At 40.0% G+C, this 22,706-nt stretch overlaps 1 protein-coding gene across 1 annotated transcript in view; it reads left to right on the forward strand.

Moving 5' to 3' along the window:
• Positions 1 to 1,230: 1,230 nt before the first annotated feature.
• LOC149302503 (protein MMS22-like) overlaps positions 1,231 to 22,706 on the forward strand; it is a 40,884-nt gene continuing 19,408 nt past the window's right edge. Inside the window, exons 1-13 of the mRNA XM_089482571.1 lie at positions 1,231 to 1,412; positions 2,221 to 2,346; positions 4,005 to 4,057; positions 4,479 to 4,566; positions 9,110 to 9,287; positions 9,579 to 9,672; positions 10,129 to 10,259; positions 10,397 to 10,510; positions 10,712 to 10,891; positions 12,309 to 12,371; positions 12,865 to 12,984; positions 13,729 to 13,955; positions 14,655 to 15,164. Coding sequence (XP_089338697.1) covers positions 1,231 to 1,412; positions 2,221 to 2,346; positions 4,005 to 4,057; positions 4,479 to 4,566; positions 9,110 to 9,287; positions 9,579 to 9,672; positions 10,129 to 10,259; positions 10,397 to 10,510; positions 10,712 to 10,891; positions 12,309 to 12,371; positions 12,865 to 12,984; positions 13,729 to 13,955; positions 14,655 to 15,164 — 2,066 coding nt within the window. The remainder of the gene's footprint in view (positions 1,413 to 2,220; positions 2,347 to 4,004; positions 4,058 to 4,478; positions 4,567 to 9,109; positions 9,288 to 9,578; positions 9,673 to 10,128; positions 10,260 to 10,396; positions 10,511 to 10,711; positions 10,892 to 12,308; positions 12,372 to 12,864; positions 12,985 to 13,728; positions 13,956 to 14,654; positions 15,165 to 22,706) is intronic.

Raw genomic sequence — 22,706 nt, forward strand, 5'->3', positions numbered from 1 at the left:
AACGGTATCAATTCAACACAAATTATATGAGCAGAAGACTGCTCAACAAAGAGTGAGTTGCCATTGCCCACACTTAATTGAAATAATTTTCATGTTGACTTTATAACACTATATTTTGTTTTTAATGTATTCATATTAAGTTAAACATTTGGAATCCCTAAGGTGCCATTTTCTTATGACTTAACACTTGGGTGTATGAAGCGCACTATCCCAAATGGGTTTAATATATTTTTTCTATTTCTGGCTGCGACAACTAGAGGGAAGGTTCAGCTGGTGTGTCTTTCGCAGTGTACACAACACTATTTTATTGTTACATTCAATCAAATTTAATCAGTGGATATTTGGTAGCGCCCATGATGCCATGTATGCTAGCAAAACGTTCACGTCCTCCGGCAGAAAAACAGCCCGAAAATATTACAGAGCCACCACCATATTTAACAGTAAGGATGAGGTACTTTTCCATATGGCTACCTCTCCGTGTGCATAAAAACCACCTCTTTATTGACTGCCAAAAAGCTTTTTGTTTTATCATGCTTGACCATAGAGCCCAATCCCATGTAATGTTCCAGTAGTGTCCGGGCAATTGAAGACAGCTGAGTTCGTTTTCAGATGAGTAGAGGCTTCCCCCCATGAAACCCTTCAAACAACTTGTGTTCATATAGGCGATGTCAGATTTAATTTTTTAGACTGTCGACTTTTTGGTCACTCGAACCACAATGCTTTGACAATATAGACTCAATAGGGTTAAAGATGCATCCAAATATATCAGTTCCAACGTAAAGAAACAAGCTGTTACACAGAAAAGCATAATGACTGACCTACATGAAACCGTACACCGCTGAAGAAAGATGTAACGCAAAGCAGTGGGAGCACTGGTTAAATCGAATTATTTGGGCTGTATTCTCAGCAGATGCCCCCAACTGTACTATACTACCTCACGCTCTAACACCCTAGCGGATTTATGTCCCTTGTTCGTCACAAAAGCTACTGTATAGATTCATCTCCAGTCCCTCGGCCAACCTCCTTTGCTTCTACAAATTTCGCGCGCTTTCATTTCCCTAAACCTCCACACTTCACCAATCAGCGGTCAGAATAGGAAGCAGCGAACTAGCTGCAGATTGGCTATGCAGCCCGCGACGCGCATTCCTGTAATGATGAGCGTGTTGAATGAGTAACCCAGGATCGATCCAGTCGTCGGGGTTGATTGGGGGTGATAGCTTGGACTGTGCAATGACTGAAGACTTCAGCGGTTCCCTGACACCCCCGATCTCCCCCTATCTCACAGAGAGCTTGGAGTTGGAGGGGGATGGGGACAGCGCACCTCCTCGCTTCTCGTGCGCTCATGACAGCTGCAGGGATGGCGGGAAAGTCTTCTCTGTTGACTCTTACTTATCATCTGGGGCCCTGAAAAGGTAAGCGCGATAGTGGAGAAAAGTGACGCGTCCGAATGCCTCCCAACGCAGAAAGTTCACAACACTTGTGTTTTGAGAGGGGGGCGTGGAAAGGGGCGGTGCTTCTTTGAGACTTTGATTCTGTAAGCCCGAATTGTTGGATACGGTGGTGCCATATAAAGCAATAATTAATAATAGTGAATACATCAGGACGTGCAGGACATTAATACAAGTATCCCACTTTGTTTAATTGAAAACTATGCCAGGCACTTCTTCCCTAGTTTATCGCATTCAGTGACCCCACTTATTCTTGATAAAACTGTTGCAGACAGGGATGCCTTAACACAGCGTGAAAAAAGACCAAAATTCAAATTTGCGTTCTTTCTTTTTAAAAACTACACACAGGGTCTATTTAAATCCCATGCAGTAGATCTTAAAATTGAGCTTGGCTTTTGGATTGTTATTGTTATCAATCTTCCTTGGATTAAGAGCTGTAAAGTATTTAAGACACTTTTAACAAAGTATAAATAAGGAAGGAGATCTTGATAGTGGAAAGAAACGGAAGGAAAACAGAATGGAAACTGAATGTAAGGGTCTAAATGAAAGTAATATGGCATATTAACCATAAAAATACAAGAAGAAGAAAATAGCGGTGTCTGAAATAACATTAAGTGGTGTTGGACATTTTTCAAGCATTTATTTAAGCATTAACAGTTATTGGCTTCTATAAACTGAAATTTTGTCCCAAATTGTATTTCAGGTCTTTGCAATATTTTTTTAAAATGTTTTATTGTATTTCAACTAAAGATTGGCCATTGTTTTCTCTAAGGCTCTTGCTGAGGCTTGACCCTTCTCCAACCGACTACGAGACCGACACTGTGGAAATATTTGGCTTTCAATGGGTGACTGAAACTGCCTTGGTGGAATCAACTGACCTTCTATTTGGATTGCTCAGGTTTCTCTTTTTTTTTTTTTTTTTTTTTTTTTTTTTATTTCTCTCACACTGGACGCATTTAACCGTGATTTTTGTTTATTTTTTGGAGTCTGGAAGGGTACACCGATATTTATATATCAATTGTGAGCGCTCTGTTTCTATAAGCGTAAAGTCTAGAGCAAACATTGATCCTGTGAAAGTGTAGATCCAGTAACACTTACCTATAGTGTAGGGAAGATTAAATGCCAGGTGCACAATCGGTAATTAGCTATATATTCACAACATGAGTAAGTGATCTAGAAAGAAAGAGAAAAAAAAAAGTGAATATGTGAGAAAGCATCTGCAATTCACATCTCAGTCAAAAGCCTTAGAGGAGAAAATAGAATATTAATTAGCAGGGCTTGACAAAACCCAGGCATCAAGTCACTATTGTGACAGGGAATTGCTTCCTGGTGCCTAGGATTTCACCTGCAGGATCTGAAGCTGGCTGAGTATTGTGCATCTGGTAGACCACTGGTGAAACTCTAGTGCACTAAATTGTATGCAAGATTAAAGTTCACCAGTTCCTTGCTGCTGACGTGTAGCTTTTATAGTAGGAACTGAAGATGTCCTTGTTGGTCGGACGGGACATGTACTCTGTGCCGTTTTTATTTGTAACAACCCTAATCAATTCTTTGTTTTGTCTTGGATTCTGGATAGCTTTATGCCTTTCCAACGCATCTTTAAATCCCATCACTTCTGATGAGAGGCTGTTCCATTTAGCTAACCCATTTTTAGTAAAGTAAAAACATCCTTCCTTACATTACATCCAAGCCTATGGCCCTGTAATTTTAGATCTCTTGTTCTAATATATCTTCTCTTTTGAAATAAACTTTATTTTGGTACTTTGTTAAATCCCTTTAATCATATACATTCTTCTATAACATTCTTCCTAGTCTTACCTGATAGTTATCCTGCAAACTATTTACCATTTTGGTAGCCCTTCTCAGAACTCTCCCCAGATATTTCAATATCTCCACAGCTGTACAAAGTACCCTAGGTAAGGTCTGACCAGAGATCAATAAACTAATCTACTTTCCTACTAATGCCTAGTTTTCTATTTCATGCTTATTAAATCACTCATCAGTCATTTAATACATGTATTTGACAATTCATTACTTGCTTTATTTACCAATTTATGTATTTAACAATAATTTATTTAATAGATTAATGTATTAATTAAATTATTGTTGACAAAATGGTTTTTACATTGTTTGGCTGGCTCCTAAATCTAAAACTAATTTATAAAGCCCTGATTTAACCACATTGTGTTGGGAATTAATATACACAAGTGAGAAGAGACTTCTAAAAGCAGAACAAAACTAGTTTTAATTGGAATATAAGACATAGGCAATTCTTTAGATACATTTTTCCTATAGAAAAACTAACCCGTATTCCAGTAAATCTGTAGATTTGCAGTGTCCATGTAGGTGAGTTATTGTCATATTTTCTATAAGGCTCATAATGCCTATGTATATGAATGGTTTACACACCAACATAACATAACCTTTTGTCAACAATTTTACACTGATGAATGTGGCCAAAATACTTTAAAAACTTGCACAACCTTATATTTTTTATATAGCTATCTTAAGAAACTAGAGAATTTGTTTAAGCGATATATTCTTTTTGTTTATTAGGCAAAAAATAAATGCTCTGGAAAACCTTTCTCAGCCTGTATCATTTGATTTTGGTAAGTTCATTTCTTATGATTTAATTCACTTTGAGATTTCCCTAGTGAAACTCTAAATGTTCATTAGAAAAACATTGACTATTGTAGAATATTGGATGAAAAAATATATTTTCTCTTTTTGTGCTAGGACACTTCTTAACCTCTAATGCGCACTATGCTTTAACATAAATGATCAATGCTCTCTTTTGGACTGTTCATGACTAAAGTGATACTGTGTAGCAATGCTAACAGATAATTAACATTCACCCACACATGCCGACTCTTAAGGAACAAGTAAATTGTTTCTATGAAGTTGGAAGTTAATCTGTAGAAAATATGCTCTAAATTATTGAAATCCAATGATTCGTCCCAAAAAATAACCCTTTTTTAGAAGCTCAGTTAATTTGGATATGATGGCTTAATTTTCCTTTTTTCTTCCAAGGGCAAATAGATAGCATACATACCGAGGCAGAGGAAATCAGAAACCAATGTGTCCAGTTTTTACATTATGTCAAAGTATTTATTTACAGGTAAATGCTTTTATTTTTTTTTATGCAAATGTTTTTTATTCTTTCCTTGTATGTTAATTAATTTCTGTGTCGGATATTCCATCTAGGGACACTACAGCAATCATGTGTGCTTTAATACATATGATAGCTGAGAGGTCCCTTTAAATTTCTATTGGGTTCCCCTTACAAATGCAGGGGGTTAGGCAAACTCCCCTAAATGCTTTTTGCCATTTGCCTGCCCTCTAGCTATTTTTCTTGTGTATTGCATACCATGCCACCTGTCAGTTTCGGCTCTGGATCATTAAATGCTGTGGTTGGGGTCATTTGAGACACCCCAAAATGCTCTCGCTGGATTCAGTGAGGGCACATTACTACAATTGATCAGCTGCTTCTGTTGTCGGACCGTGCAGAAGGTGAGTAGCTGGTGAGTCTACCTAAGGTAAGTGAATTGTTTGTTTTTTACTGTCTCTTTACTTACAAGTGTTCTCCCAATATAAGAAATTCCCAATTCTACCTGAGGTAGAAACTATAGTCCTGCAGCTGCAATTAATGGCAGGATAGCACTCCCATTGAATTAATTGGATGTGCTTTCAGTGTATGCACACATGTAGGGCTGCAACTAACGATTATTTTAATAATCGATTAGTTGGCCAATTATTTTTTCGATTAATCGGATAAAAAAAAAACAATATGCAAATTTTTAGTTTATTTAAAATAATTTAATGAACTGGATGTTAAAAAACAACTTAAAATTTACATTAACATTCTTATTTTGTTATGATGTAATAAAAAAACAATATTTTCAAAGTACAAAAACCCAAACACAATATTTATGAAACAAAATAACCCCAAACATTCTGAAAAGAGGTGGACTATTACTGTTCAAGAAACTTTGCCCCAGCCCTGGCACTTTGCACCCAGCACTTTGCACCCAGCACTCAGCACTTTGCACCCAGCACCCAGCACTTTGCACCCAGCACTTTGCACCCAGCACTTTGCACCCAGCCCTGGCACTTTGCACCCAGCACTTTGCACCCAGCCCTGGCACTTTGCACCCAGCACTTTGCACCCAGCCCTGGCACTTTGCACCCAGCCCTGGCACTTTGCACCCAGCACTTTGCCCCAGCCCTGGCACTTTGCACCCAGCCCTTTGCACCCAGCCCTGGCACTTTGCACCCAGAACTTTGCACCCAGCCCTGGCACTTTGCACCCAGAACTTTGCACCCAGCCCTGGCACTTTGCACCCAGCCCTGGCACTTTGCACCCAGCACTTTGCACTGTGCCCCTGCACCCAGTCTCCAACTCTGCCCTGCCCCCACATTCTGCCCTGCCCCCACACTCACACCCTGCCCCCCCACTCACACCCTGCACCCACTCTGCCCTGCATCCACACCCCCACTCTGCCCTGCATCCACACCCCCACTCTGCCCTGCACCCAGTCTCCCACTCTGCCCTGCACCCAGTCTCCTGCCCTGCCCCCACACTCACACCCTGCCCTGCATCCCCACCCCCACTCTGCCCTGCACTCAGTCTCCTACCCTGGCCTGCCCCCCCCACCCCCACCCCCGCGAATCGCTCTGTGCGAATGGAGCCACTCGCACAGAGCGAACAGAGCCACTCGCACAGAGCGAATTGCTCTGTGCGAACGGAGCCACTCGCACAGAGCGAACCGCTCTGTGCAAACGCAGCCACTCGCACAGAGCGAACCGCTCTGTGCGAACGCAGCCACTCGCACAGAGCGAACCGCTCTGTGCGAACGGAGCCACTCGCACAGAGCGATTCGCACAGACATGAAGAATACTTACCTCCGGAACGCGTCACATCCGTCACGCAACTAAAAGAAGGCGGAGAGTGCAGAGCGTGTAGCGGAAGCGGGGAACGCTCGCGGAGGTAAGTTTAAAGGAGCCAACAACGAATCGATCACTCGATTAATCGATAACGGAAATCGTCGACAACGATTTCCGTTATCGATTATTATCGATTCTATCGATTCGTTGTTTCAGCCCTACACACATGATTGGAGTTAAGTATATCATGTGCCGGGAGATGTGTTTCGGTGAACTCTCCTGCACGGAAACTAGTGGGTGGGGGGTTAGTGAATGGGGCAAATCTGTATTCTGTATAACCTCCCCATGCTTTTGCAATGGAGACACAGCAAAAAATTAATGGCATATTAAAGCGCATGTGATGGCTGGAATGTCCCTTTAACAAAGATTTTGTATCTGTTTGGATTCATACATAGAGGATTAGAGAACCTTTTTCCAACTAATTCCTGGTAGCAAAGCAGATAGCTCTGCTTTTCCAGGTAGGTCAGGAAATCCACAGAACCTTACCCTTTAGTGTTTTATCCTGCCCTTTCCTGGGTATACATAGCATCCCCTGTTAGTTATTTTTCTGAAAGTTCAGTGGTCCTGGCTCTCTTTACACACTGGCTGGTCCACGGGAGGAACACTGGTTTTATTTAGAGAACGAGTACTTGCCCTTATGCTCTTCGGCAGACGTTGCGATGCATCCATTCAGGCTCCAGCACTGCCTGTCTGTGGGTGAGATGCAAGAAACCGTAGTGCCTTTTGGATGGCCTGCTTTGCTGCTACGAGTGACGCGCATCTGGTGCACGTGTTTGAATGCTTTCGGGTCTGCTGAGCACAGTGCTTCCAAGCAGGATGCAGGCTTCCATGAAGGAAAGTTGGATTTTTTTCAGGTGATACTTCAGTTGATATATTTAGTTTACTTGTATGTCCTGTCCTGTATCTACTTTGGATCTATCTGGAGATAACTATTCCTCAGAGAAGATTATCTAACCTGTTTATCCTAGCTGGAGCAGTTTAAGGCATTTGATAGCGTGATGACTCGTGCTGGTGTTTTTTAGAGACTCACTTGGCAATCTGGAAAGAACCTCTCCCAGACTTAGAGCTACTGTTTTGTACTGTTTTGACATCTTGAGTAGAGGCAGCTGAGGTCTCCATTAACCAGGTTTTTAAACCCCCGACAATTCAATTCAATTTTTTTTTCTTTTTTTTTTTATTACACACTCCATGGTATTTCAAATGTATTTGGACTCTTTCCATGGGAGTATTTTTCAGAAGATACAGCGCTAAAATAAGCTTTATTTCCCTCTGGAGTGGTCTCAGTGCATCCTGGATTGGCTTTTCAGTGTTGCTGAATTCAAGGCTATAGAGTTTGAGAGATAAAAATAATGCAATAAAATTCAAAACTAAATCTTATTTGCTATGTATTGTGCTGTATTGTAACTAACCTGCATCATTTACAGTCTCTTTAATTCTATGACCACTACAATGAATAATTCCTGATTATTGAACTCCTATTAAAAAATAAATGTGAAAGTTTATTTTACTTTCTGTATGTAGTGGCTTGGTGCATTAGTTACTTAAATGCCAATGGAATTTGCGTTTTACCCCAGCTGAATGTAGCTGTCGGAATGCTTAATGACTATGCAGAAGATGCGAGCCTGGCATTTTGTGCATTGTATATCATTCGCTATTACAGGGAATGTCTGGGGAATGTTGCTGGCCAGAGAATGAGTGACAATTGTTATGTACCAAGGAATTGAATTGGGCAATTGAGAACCAGTCAGTTGTTTTTTGTTTTTTTAGTAATCCGTCCATTAAAAACGCAAATTCAATCTTCGCTCGTAAAGGAATTTAAACGTTTGTGAGCAGATTTTGATCTATAGGGATTCAACATCAATTAGCTGTGTATTATGTAATGGTAAATTATCTTACCCTACATTAGTTGTGTCTACATATGAAGCACACTATCATACTTAGCATAGAAGTATAAGGACAATACACAGTGGCTTAAAGCTTACTGAAGCAAATTCATAATTCTGTTCATTTTGTCCTATGCCCTTTTCCATCATGATAATAATGTCACAATACTGTGTTTTGTTTTTTTCTTGTCCGTGTTTTAGGATGTTGGAGATGCATTTGCCTGTGATTATTAAACCACAGATTCAGTATCCTTACAGTGAACATAAAAGTGACAAAAGCCCTCCACTATACAACACAGAAGCACATTTTGTTAAGATGATACATTTTTATCGGCTGCCTGACTGCATTAGACTGCAAGCAAACAACCAAAGATGTCTCATCTTCAGGCACATTTTAAAACACACTCTAGAAATTCCAACCCATGTGTGATGTCTTAAGTTCTATCCGTTAAATGCATATGATGGCTCCATTGTCCCTTCTGCAGAATCATCTCAAATGCATTTTTCCCTTTCCCCGCGCACCAGCTACATACCCTACAGGAGATGCATTCGGCTGAATGCTTCTTCCTGCACATGATATACTCGCCTTCAGTCAGCTCCAGCACTGGCTCTGGTCAACTCTGTGTAAGGGTCACATCTGAGTTGGTTTAAATTTCAGATGAAAATGAGTATTAGTGAATAAACCTCAGTGTCTGAACTATGTTTTTGAAAACTCACTATGTATGTATGTATATCAGACTGCTAAATAGCAAATACAATCACATATTTGTTTTCTTTGTAACTCTCAAAAATCTACACTGCCCGAGTTTCATGCAAAAAAATTGACTGTAACAGGTTTTTGGATCCCCCTCAAAATATGGATAATGCAACTCTTCACCCCTATGATGAACAAGAGGCTCAGCTTCCCTCAAAGCTGATCGAAGAGCTTCATGGTTTGAGTTTGCATGTTGACCATCTACATGAACTCCCAAGCAATATTCAGGCAGCCTTCAGTATTCAACATCAAGGAAAGGTATGTGCTCAACCAATTAGTGGTGGTTTTCTATAGATTCCAACACTTAATATTGGAGTGCCCATTAAATATGTTTCACAATACCTTTTTTCTCACTGTTTGGAGCTTCCATGGTGTATTTAATACACAAAGGATGTTAACAATACTTATGTGATGTTAATGGAACTGCCCTTTGAGAGACTTATCATAGAGTTCCTCATAACCAACAGGACATTCCTGTGAGATAACCATGTGTGTTTGTGAACATGTCCTTGGTTTGCGATTCCTTACATAATTATTTATTTGATCTAGGTACTTCCAGCCTCATGGCACCTCCTTCATCTGCACTTAGATATCAACTGGTCCATCTTAGAAATCATTCACCTTTTAGGAGACAAAATGCAAGGTATATTGCAGCAATAAAGCTATGATAATACCTTAGTCTTTAATGTGTATGGTATATCTTTTACAGAATATTGGTTTATGCTTATGTTTAGTTTTTTCATCTTAAATTTTTAATAAAACCCAAAGGATTTTCAGATTGGTTAGGTTGTGCATGATCTAGCATTTCTTCAGCCCAAGCATTTTAGTATTACTCTGTCTGTAGTATATAATGCCCACATCTCTTTACTTTCAAATAAGATGCTGCTATACTACGGATCAACAATGTGTTTGTTTTAAAAGGGATTATAAATAATGTGTGTGTGTGTATATATATATATATATATATATATATATATATATATATAGCATTGTCATCCACATTTATATAGAATTTCTTGTAGCAATGCCTTTCACTTGGTTTTCCTTGTGGTTTTCATGTATCTGCTGTTTTGTGTTTTTTCTTTTTTGTTTCTTGTAGGTCAAATTGTGTATGCTCACCAGTTTATAAATCTCATCGGGGAAAACCTAACAAGCGTGAGCCTATTTGAAAGCCACTGTGAAAACCTAGTATGTGATCTTATTGTCCTGGCAGCAAGTAGATACACAAAGGTATTGATGCCTGTTATGTATTTGCACCGTGTTAGAATTCCATTTCAGTCTGTAACTTTAGACACAAGGGTTTGTGTTTGTTTTGTGTATCCTTATATGCTGCTTTCACAAAAGTGTTTTGCAAATCTTTTGTGCAGATGCGACCGTCAGATGCTATTAGTAGCCATCCTTATCCTTGTATGTGTATCAGAGAGCTGTGGATTTTGCTTGTCCAGTTTCTTGACCACAGAAGCAAAAGCTCTTCCTCTGAGGTAAAGCAATTGTACAACTTTTTGTTTTTCTTTCTTGGTGATTATGTATGGAAATTAATGATCAATGCACAGAAGACATTATAAAAAATCTATTCTATATTAATAATGTTGTTTAAGGTACTGTTTCATATCTGCATTATAAATAGCATCCACGTGTATTTTATGTCCATTCCTTATAGTTAATCTTTTTTTTTTTTGTAGTGTTTTTGGAACTTGATTAATAAATTATTAAGAAGCCTTCTTCAAGGATCAAATGGCTCGGAAGCACCTCAAATCAGCAATATGGTCCAGTGTAAAGATTCATTGGGACTCAGCTGGTGGCTTATTTCACACCTCTCATCTCTTTATCAGTTCGATCGCACTGGAAATCACGATGAGCAGGTAAATTAAATCCATTCTGAATATTTTTTTCTCCAGGAAATGCTAGTGCCTCTTCACCTGTACATCTAAAACAGTCAGAAATGTTACAGATAAATGTAGCTAAACATTAAGGATCTTGGCATCTGATAATAAGTAAGTGTAATAATGATGCACATAGGCATGCTATCTCCATAGAACATTGGCAGTAGAATGGGTTGTAGTGAGCTCAGCAACTTTAAATATGGCACTGTCATAGAATGCCACATTTGCCACAAGTCAGTTTGTGCCATTTCTGTCATGCTAGATCTTCCCTGGTCCATTGTAAGCGTTATTTTTGTGAAGTGGAAGTGTCTAGGAGTAGCAACTCCTAGACACTTAGAGCAGGACTGCTGAGCACTGAAGCGTTCACAAAGCAAGGTCCATAAACAGAGGATTTGATGAGTTTGGTGTGGAGGAACTTGTGTGGCCTGCACAGAGCCCCGACCTTAACCTCACTGAATGCTTTTGGGATTTATTGGAATGGTGATTGGAACCAGATCTTACAAATGTTTTTGTTTGGCTGAATGAACACACATCCCCACAGACACACCAAAATCTTGTGGAAAGCCTTCCCATAAGAGTGAAGGCTGTTATAGCTGCAAAGGGGGTTACTCAGTATGAATTCCCATAGTTTTGCAATAGGATGTCCAACAAGCTCATATGGGTGTGATGATCAGGTGCCCAAATACTCTTGGCCGTCTGGTGTACATGAAGTACATTGAGTGGGATTCTCCTTAGCAAATGCATGAAGCAATTCTGCAGAATCCATCCATCTGCATTGACCTCTTTCCCTGTCACCAGCTATTTGGGTTGCAGGAGATGGGAACAGTTGAGAACATCTCCTAATGTGTCCCCACACACCTCCTATCCCTGTCTGCAAGGAAGCTACAGTCTTGACTCGATATGGGTACTTGGATGGGGTCTAACGAGACAACCGGTTCACAAGCACAGAAACTATTTCCATTGAGTGATGTTTGACGCTGGAGCATAAAAAAGTTGCATTGAAGTAGGAAAATCACAGCAAAGTAGAATAAATTTGAATGATGGGGAAATATTAAGTTATGTCTTAAAAGGTTACAGGCGGTTTATATGTCAAACTTGTACAGTACGGACTATTGCCTGAACAGAAGGTTAAACGTGCTATGTTTAATGTAAGGTTATTTGCTTTAACCTTGCCTACCTTGAAGCAATTAGGGATACAAAAAGCGTGAACTTGTTTGTGAAATGTCGGAAAAGTCAATAATGCACATACAGTGTCACTATTTTTTCTGACTTTGCCAATGTTTTATTTCTGCAGTAATGCTTATCATAACCATGTGTGTTTTTGGTTTTTTTAATCTCACAGTTTACCATTTATTGTGTGTAAATAGACTAAACTATTATTTACTATTAATTACAGTTGCAGGTGGTTTCAAACTGGAAATTTGTAGAAGAGCTACTAAAGAAATCGAGCAGTGTCCAGGTAATGGTCATCTGAGATTTGAATACTTATTGTTGAAGAAAATACATAGGTCATCCGTTCCATAACTGATTAAACAGCAAGTAGTTATAGTGTTTCCCCACCAGCTGACTAGTACCATTTGCATGCAAAAAGACTTCTTGCTGGTGGTGATCTCTGTCTCATGACAGCATGTTTTCAAACATGAATATAAAAGAGAGAGGTGCGCTTTGATTAATCATCTCTATAAAGCTGTCACTCTCTTATATGTTCGGGTGCTATATAGCATTTTCCATCTAAATGTTCAGAATGGGTCCTCAAAATGTTACATTTAGTCTAGGGGTGTCCATAGATTTCATTCTTCTGGTAAACCAAAGTAAAAATGCATACATACTCCTACTGTTAGCAGTCATCAGTTTGAATAACTGTTAACATTAAGGCTTTTCAGTATGAATTTAATTTAAAGAATGTAGATTTGGCCCATCTAGTCTAAAATGTAATAAATATCTTCTTCAAGAATTCAATCCTAGAAGATCAGCTTCGAATGCATTTGCAGTGCTGCTTGTCCTTATGCAACATCTGGGAATCAAACTTGCCCACTGTGACCATACTGTGGGAATATTATAGCAAACATCTGGTGAGTACCTAGGGTAAGAATACTTAACATGTTTCTGAGTTTAATAACAATTACATTTTAGAGTTACATGAATTGTGATTGGGAAGATTCAATGCATTTACTATAAAATGATTTTGGAAGTATAAAGAACTTTGTTGCATGTGTTCATAGTTGTGGGTTTTTTTTGTATCCCTACACTTGAGTGACCAGAGATCATTATTCTTCAGTGGTGGTCCATGTTTTTATGCTAAGTTTTTTGTGTAGAAAGTGATTCGTCTGCAAAACCTGAAACATTTTATCACCATAGCAGAAACTAGGCAGGATCAGGCCAATGTTTGGTATGATGAGAACACTTTTCAGGATCAGAACCTTAGTCTAGTCTTAGATTCAGGATACCCAAGTATTTCTCGTACATATTTAAATGATCTCACTAAATTAGCATCTACTACTTCTGCCACTTATCTGCTAACCTCTCAGTAAAACTTCCTTACATTACATCTAATAATGTAGTAAATGAAGCAATCCTAAAAGTTCCATTACCTATATTATAAATGGTTCTTATGTGTCGTTCTTATCTGCTGATTTCCCTGTAAATCCCTATAATTTTAGCATTTGTAATGCTTGTCTTTTGCAAGTCATTCCAAAAAAATCTCCTTTAGTATTTAAACCACCACTTTAGGCAATATGTAAATTTAAGATTTTTTTTTTATGTTCTTTTTTTTCTCAACATGCAGTGAATATATCACTGGTCTTTCTTTCCTGTAGAATAGTTCTTTTAACATCTCTTGGCTTGGCGTGAAAGGCTTGGCTAGTGTCAGTAAAACCCCATATTCCATGCTGGAGGTGGTGAAGGGGTGCTGTGCTGATGTACAAAGTGCTGACCTGTACAAGTCTGATAACAGCTACCTCATTTTCCTGCGGATCATGGCTCGTCTGATGAAAAAAGCCAAAGAAAGCAGTGGGACGCATCCGTGGAAGCAAATTAAAGGAAGGTCTGTATGTTTTATTCCATCTTTAGTCTCTGGCTTATTAACTTACCCCCGAGAATTTGATAATACTGCTTCTTTTATATTTCCTAGTTTATTTGTAGCTCACAAGAGGTCTCCAGTTAAATTTTTTCCTAATTCATGAGGAGTTAATAAATAATGCACGGTGGGTTAGAAATAGTTTGTTTGTCAATCCAAGAAAGCCACATACAGATATTGATACAGCTGGGAATTTCCACCAGTTTACTTGTGTGATCTCTAAAAAGAACATCTAGCAAAATTGATCAAAAATGCTTCCATTGATTAGAAACGTTTGGTTACTAGTATAGCACTGCAGTCTTTTTCAGGAAAGAATATTGGTAGAAAAAATATAATTAATCTGTATCGTACGTTTAGGAGTTAGTCCGGTTCCATGTATTTAAAAAAAAAAAAAAAAGTGCCTTTAATTTCCTGGTTCTTCTGATGTCCTCCTTTGTTGTTGCCATTCAGATACAGTTGAACTGTATCTTATTTGATTCTTGACATGGTCTTGTTAAACTTTGCCATAAGGTAGTACCTTTCACCATCAATTAATCATGTAAACAATCAAATAAAGTCTGTCTTGTTATAACCTGTTATGATTATTTTAGTGATAATTTCGTATTTTTTAAATCCTGGGTATAGGTTGCAATTGCAGTGTTAATTTGGTGAAATATCTTTCTACAGAATCTATTCGAAGTTTCACCAGAAGAAGATGCAAGAACTTACAGAGGTTGGGTTGCAGAACTTCTTCATGCTTTTCCTGTTACTGGCCATTGTGGCAGAGACTGAAGATGTCGCAAGCCGCGTGTTAGACCTTTTAAACTTTTTAGCCCCCAGCCATATCAGCACTGCCCAGCGGAATCTTGTCTGGCGGGGGAATTTTGCATTTCTCCTAATATACGTTGAGAAAAACATGGACATAAGCGCACTGGCAGAAAAACTGTCTCACAACTTCCGTGAAACGGCTAAAGAGTTCTTGGTGTCAAAGGGTGACTATGGTCAGAGGCACACACACTGGACACTTCTTTCTACCTATGTTGATGGTGTCCAAGAAGTGTTTGAAACCAGTCATCACCTGCAGCTTTCTGAAGAGAAGCTACTCAATGATGGTTTTAGCATGATGTTACCAGCATGTAGGGAATCGGAGCTTAGTGCTGTGCTGCATTTTCTGCAAACTGCTGTATCTCGACTCAGGTAAGCCAAAAATGTATACATGTATATTTTTTTTATTATTTATTAAAAAAAATTTTTGCTCCTCTGGTATGTTTAACTAACTTTAAATAGACAGTTCCATTCTTATTATTTACACCCTTAAGGCCCCAACGACTGCTTTGTTTAATATATCTATGTTTACTATATGCCTGTACAATCGTATCTCCTTCTCTGGCATTTTATGTAATCATATTTTGCCTTTTTTCTTTTGAAACCATATTCATACAGATAACATATTAAAACTTAAATCAACAGTGAAGAAGAAAAAACATATTCAGTTTTTACTGTATGTTTGTGTGTGTACAGGGTTGACATCGGGGGGGGGGGGGTACAACCCTGGTAGGGAAGGGCCCAGGCGGGTCACATTACATGACACGGGTGTAGTAAAGACACTGGTGTAAAGAAGTCCCCTCTTCGGTGAAGGCTTTCTACAAGAGTTTGGAGTGTTTCTGTGGGAATTTTCACCCATTCATCCAGTAGAGCATGTGTGAGGTCTAGGGCTGCAACTAACTATTATTTTCATAATCGATTAGTTGGCCGATTATTTTTTCGATTAATCTGATAAAAAAAATTAAATTTTTCATTTATTTTAAATTATTTAATAAAGTAACATAGGATGTTAAAAACAAACGTCAGAATAAAAAAAAATTCTTGTTTTTATTTCCCCAGCCTGCCCCCCAGTTATGCATATTTGAGCCCAGGCTTGCCACACTGCCCTTCCCGACATGCCACACTGCCCTCCCCACATATGCCTTCTACCCCCAGATATGTCACTCCGTCCTCCCCAGGTATGCCGTATACCCCCCTGATATGCCATAGTGCCCTCATAGGATTTGCAGACTCGTTCACAGACACAATACTTTTATAAATAAATACAGGATTAATCTTCACTGCCCCCAGGATTTAGATTCCCCTCAGTTTGCCCCCCCTTTACCTCTAACTGCACCTTAAGTTAACTTTATTAAATTAATGAAATTAACCCTCAGTCCTCAGCATTAAATTAATCCTGAAGAGAAGACCCCATTAACCACAACTGCCCCTAAATTAACCCTGAAGACCCCATCAACCACAACTGCCCCTAAATTAACCCATTAACTATAACTGCCCCTAAATTAACCCTAAACACCCCATCAACCACAACTGCCCCTAAATTAACCCTAAACACCCCATCAATCACCACTGCCCCTAAATTAACCCTAAACACCCCATTAACTATAACTGCCCCTAAATTAACCCTAAACACCCCATTAACTATAACTGCCCCTAAATTAACCCATTAACTATAACTGCCCCTAAATTAACCCTAAACACCCCATCAATCACCACTGCCCCTAAATTAACCCTAAACACCCCATTAACTATAACTGCCCCTAAGTTAACCCTAAACACCCCATTAACTATAACTGCCCCTAAGTTAACCCTAAACACCCCATTAACTATACCTGCCCCTAAGTTAACCCCCACCTCCCCTAACTTTCAGCAGCCCAAATATTAATTTTATACAGTTAGATGAGTGTCACAGCCATGGCGATGCTAAAGAAATGGGCAGAGCCAATCAGCCGTTTGGCTCCGCCCCTTTCTTCCTCCCTGTCCGTCCCTGCAGTCACTGCCGATTGGCCACGCCCCTTTCTTTCTCCAGCAGCGATTGCAGGGAGAGACTGGAAAAAGGAAGTGGGCGGGCCAATCGGCAGTGACTGCAGGGAGGAACTGTAAGTAGCAACTGCTTCTGTGACTCCTGTGAGTCACACTAACGGATTATAACACGAGGGGTATTTTTAGAGCATTTGCTCTGAAAAAACCCTCATTTTATAATCGATAAAAATAGATTCAACTAATTGATAATAAAATTCGTTGCCAACGAATTTCATTATCGATTATCATCGATTTTATCGATTAGTTGTTGCAGCCCTAGTGAGGTCAGGCACTGATGTTTGATGAAAACAACTGGCTCACAATCTCCGTTCCAGTTCATCCCATAGTATTTGGTGTATGATGCTATCGTGAGTTTGTGTATGGTATCGGAGTGTCAGGGGTGAGCCTAGGGTTAGTGGCTCCTGGGAGGAGAAGCTGGAAAAAGAGAATGTTGTGTGTATGGTGATTAGATTAAGTGTGTGTTAAAGTGTTAGGCTGTATGTATGTATGTTTGTTATATTCTGTACCCAGACACCACTCACCCTAGGTTTTCCACCTTTTCTCATAAGTTGAGCTTATGGGAGGATCGGGTAAGACAGTGGAATGGACATGGGAGGGGCATGGGGCCTAGACATTAATCGTTAAAAGATTTCTGGTGTGTGTGTGTGTGTGTGTGTGTGTGTTCAGCAGTGATGAATTTAGCGTGCTCTGGTTGCAGCATGAAATGCCATGTACGATACTAGAAATTACATGCAAGCAGCACCAGAAAGTAGGGAAATATGTATTTAAAATGTTTGATACAATAATAGCATATTCAATGTCTTCCTGCACTGTCCCTTGGTATGGCAGCATACACTCTTCTCTGTTATATAGTAGGTCTGTGTTTGAAGATGCATTACAGTGCTATGGGCCATCTAATATATGTAATGTATGGATGTTAACACTTTGAAGGTAACAGTTTTAATTGTAATGCTGGCTCCAGTTCTCTATGAATGTGTGTGTGTGTGGTTATGAATGTAAATGTCTCTATGCATGTTATTGTTACCTATAATAGGTATGTAATATATATATATATATAGCCTCTCTAGGTACACTGTGTATTGGCAGAATTTCACTGTGTGTGTGTGTAAAAAAGAAACCTGATTTCCCCCCCCTCTCTCTCTGTCTTTGAGTTTAACCTATAACAAACCTATTTTCTGAAATTACAAGGACTTCTAATTTTCTTTCTTACCTTGGTAGATTTTCCTTGTGTGTTCAGTATGTCTGACACAAGGCTTATTTAAAATGAAAAGAAAGCCGGAGCAATTTTCTTTATTCCATTTCAGTCTCCTAAGGCCTGTTTCCCCCTGGTGAGCTCATAGCAGTAGGGGGTTTAAGGGAATTCAGCTCTCTGCAAATTAATGTCTCGCATCATGAAAATTCAGGAAGGTTTTTTTTTTTGTATCTTGAAAAGTAATACAGAGAATGTGAGTATTATTCCTTGCCAGCGGGTAGAAGATGAATGATTTTGTCACAGTTTTACTACTTGATGAGCAGTGTCCTGAGGGTCAGGCTTAACTCTGTGTCACTATGCTGCTCATTACTCTTGAGCTAAATAAGGGCTGATTGGATCTAAATTGCCTAGCACATGGGCCACAGATGAGCTCAGTGAGCAGGGGATGACCCGCTATTCAGGTGGGGAGTCACCCTGGTGTGCAAATGCTGCATTAGAGCACCGTGGGAGAATGAGAGGCTGCCAGCAAAAGAAATCGAAATGTAAAAACTCTTTGAAGATGAGATGGAAGAATTTTGAAGTGTACGAAGTGACAGGTTGATGGTACTTATCAGCTTTGGCTGGATTAGAGAACAGTGTCATTTTGCTTTTATAATGACAGTAGTCAGAAGCAGGCTGCTAACTACTCGGCAGTGCAAATGCTGCCGTTGACAAAGCATCTCCTGCTTCGTGCTGGCTGGTTTGATAGAGTGGGGCTTTGGCTTGTTTTAAGACCAGCGTAATAGCATACTAAAGAATAGTGAAAGCAATTAGCCCTGTAGCTGCTGACATACAAAATATTTTTTTTTGTTTATATTGTATATCATCATTTCTACTTTTAGCTGTTAAGGTTTATATACAACCCTCTGGCACTAGATTATTGTTTTAACGTGGCATGTGGTATTTAAATATTTTATGACTTATGGATTTCACTAGGGGCACAGTGAAATCTGTTACACTATGTCCATAGTATAAAAAGATTAACTTGCTTACCCTCTGCCAAAAGCTGCAGTGGCTTCAGGAATAATGTTGGTGTGAATGCAGCTTCCCTGTGGGTTGCTTGAGGGGACTTGTCCATTGACTCATTGACTTACAAACCCCAGGGTCGTGAAGATGAGCAGAGATCCAAAATAAAGATGGGATATGGTTGTAAAGCTAGTATTGAGCATTCATTTTATTTTTAATCTTAAAATGGTGTTTTAGTGCAATATGACTGTGCAACGATATCTCAACATACAATAGGGCACAAAGCAAACCTTGCAAAAACAAATAACTCCTTTAAGAATGAAAAAGTGTCCTTTTGTATGTACAAAATCCAAGTGGGACGAAAACACCAAAGGGGGTTCCCTTAGTGAGCGAGGCTCTAATGACCCCCCCATCAGGCAGAATGGTTCTGCTGACTTGCTTTCCTGATCATTCAGTGTGATCTGCAACAATTTCTATCTTGAACTGCTGTGAAAAGCTGTAATTTTTCTGTAGCACACAGTTGTGCAGTCTAAATTTTTATTGCCAGAAGGCCCTTTTAATCTCTAATAATCAGAGTTAATTAAGGCCTGAGGTGAATCACTATCTCCTCTGCCAGTGACTGGACGAAAGAGGCATAACCATGCCTTCGCAACACAAAACTAGGTATACTGCACTTCAATTAACCGAACCATATAACCAAACCACAAAGCAGTGAGATAATGCAGACCCACACTATAGGGATACATACTGTATATGCATGCTCGCAACGGATGACAACCAATAGGTAAATTAAATATCACATGGAAAAAAAACATGTAATATCTAATTATCAAGAGCCTAAAATCAAATATAAAAGGCTCACCCACACTTTCCTGAGCATACCTTGCTCGGTATGTTCAGCTCAAGGGAGACTGAAAAGGTATCTGTTTGTCCCACCAGCACTGCTTCAGATTTCCACAAGAGAGTAAAAGGAGGAGTTGGTGTCAATAAAACAATATTTATTATAACAGAATAAAACTTCTTACATACACTAAGAATCAGCAGATGTGAAAAGTCTTCAAACATCACCAGTCCCTTTGTGTGCAGCTCCTAGACACACTGTGTACAGAAAACCTTTGCCTTTGTATTCCTTCCCAAGTTCCCTGTAACTTTTTTGATTTAAATGTTTCTCTCTTCTTGGGTAGTTTCTTAGAATGTGTATAGAACCCTGGTTTCTGATTAGGAAAATGTTTTATTCTCTTTTGTATAGCTTTTAGGGTTTTCGGTTAAGATATCTTTTTAAGCATGTTATGCTGTTTCAGTGTGGGCCAATGTTTTTGGATGAGCTTGTTTAAGCTGGCAATTCTTATTGTTCTAGTCTAGAACTAGAGGTAATGTCATCTATCTTGGCACGTTTTCATTATACTATAGTGTAATACTGCCATAAACTATCCCTTTACATCTCCCCAACCTCTTCAAATTGTTTATTTAAATTTTCCTCTGGATAATCCTTTCTTTTAAGATTTGTAGCTGCTTTTTGCACATTAAATACTCCATGCAGTTACTCTTCAATCTTAAGGCCTGATATTATTCAGCCAAGGATGGTAATGTCTACTAGGCCGGCCTATGAAACTATTGACGTCTACCTTCTTAAAGAAAGTCTGTTTTATTGCAATTACTTTCTATAACCTTCTAAAACCTTCAGTGCATCCTCCATTAACATAGATGAGCACTATTTAGGTCTGTGGAGTCCAAAGCCTCAACACATCTCCTGCTTGATTGAGTTTAAGGACAGAACTTATATAAAATACAAGCCAAACTGCGACACAGTGCGGAAAACAAACACAATCATTCTTCCTTATGTGGAGAAAGGTGAAATGGTGCTCCAAGTGGTAGGGCCACATTGGAAACCAGCCCCCCCCCCCCAGTCTTCTGGGGCTGCACTCCCCATGGGGGAGTCAAGAGAGGGCTGGATTCTCTTCTAGGCCATCTGAGGGGGGACCCACTGAAGTCATCAAGGAAGGATGGCAGCCAGAAGGCACAGCCCAACAACCCCCCCCACACGCACACACTAAGAGACTCCATAGACCTGGCTCTCCTTTGATGATTTCCATGCATAACCCATGTCAGGAGAAGCCATTGGGGAAAAAAAAAAAACATGCACAAGACAACAAAAAAGTTTTAGTGAAGCATTTGAATTCCTGTGTCTTGGACATAACCCATAGATGTAATTATTAAAATGTAATAAAAAAAAAAAAAAAAGCTTAATTATACCACTTTCAATGTTCCTGTTGCATTGTTATTATCACACAAAGTGAGATCTAGCAAATATTAAAATAATTAAGACACTGATAAGCGATTACCTTCGTTTTATCGTGTGTGTGTGGAGCAGGGGAAAGAAGGTCCATTTATTCAGAACAATGCTTTATGCCCCATGAATAGCCAAAGGGCGCTAATTAGAAATTTTATGTAAATATATCAATCTGTACAAGTTTAAAAATATTACAGAAGGTTGGATATTTGTCTCCTTTCTTATTCAATATCTTTCCTTATCTATATCCTTTTGTTAATAAACATGGAGGCAGAATAAAATTTTGGAAGCAAAGGTTTTGGCAAGAGCTCGGCAAATACCATGAACCAGTACCATGTACTTGGATCTCCGTGCTTGCATTGTTTTCTACTAAAAACTGAAGTTTGATCCAAGAAATGTTCTCCAAGGATTGCAAGTCTAACATTTTCCCAGCATTGTCTGGGTTTTAAATTACTTATTCAATGCATTGGATTATATGGGTTTTTAAATAGGTAAAGGGCCAGTAGGACAGTTACTTGACATTTTAGAAGAGGATGCTCTTGTCATAAAGGGTTGCTGTAAGCAGGGCCGGCCTTAGGGGTGTGCGACCTGTGCGGCCGCAAAGGGGGTGCTATGGCAACAGGGGCGCCTGCCTGGGACTTAAATGAAAACACAGTTTTTTTTGTTTTGTTTTTTTTTGTAACTTTATTTAACATCCTCCATGTTAAATAAAGTTTAACAATTTTTTAATTTAAGTCCCGGGCAGGGGCGCCGAGCGGTCGTGCGTGAAGTTTTCAGCGACCGTTCGGCGCCCCTCACTCTCCGTGACTCCGTTGCGGGGCCGGCATTTCATGCTGAGCACCGGCATTATTCCGACGTTCAGCTGTGAAGCGTGCACCGCGGGAAGACAGACGCCTCCCGCTCCCGCCGCAGGACTCCGGCAGCAAGGTAAGTAAGGATAGGGAGAGGGGGGGCAGTGGGCAGGGGCAGGGGAGGAGGCAAGGGGCAGGGGGGGAGGCAGTGAGAAGGGGCAGGGGAGGAGGCAGTGAGAAGGGGCAGGGGAGGAGGCAGTGAGAAGGGGCAGGGGGGGAGGCAGTGAGAAGGGGCAGAGTGGGGGGGAGGCAGTGAGAAGGGGATGGGGGGAGGCAGTGAGAAGGGGCAGAGTGGGGGGGGAGGCAGTGAGAAGGGGCAGAGTGGGGGGGGAGGCAGTGAGAAGGGGCAGAGTGGGGGGGAGGCAGTGAGAAGGGGATGGGGGGGCACCAGAGGAGTTGTCCGCACAGGGCGCCAGAACACTTAAGGCTGGCTCTGGCTGTAAGGGCACTGGGTGCTGGATCAGGTAGGAGTCTCGAAGCAGGGGCAGGCTTGGATTCAGAGCATGGCTCTAGGCACACTGACGCTGGATCCG

The sequence above is a fragment of the Sceloporus occidentalis genome, unplaced genomic scaffold, assembly GCF_023333645.1.
Source record: "Sceloporus occidentalis isolate IW3139 unplaced genomic scaffold, rSceOcc1.0.p SCAF_19, whole genome shotgun sequence".
In the NCBI taxonomy this organism is placed as follows: domain Eukaryota; kingdom Metazoa; phylum Chordata; class Lepidosauria; order Squamata; family Phrynosomatidae; genus Sceloporus; species Sceloporus occidentalis.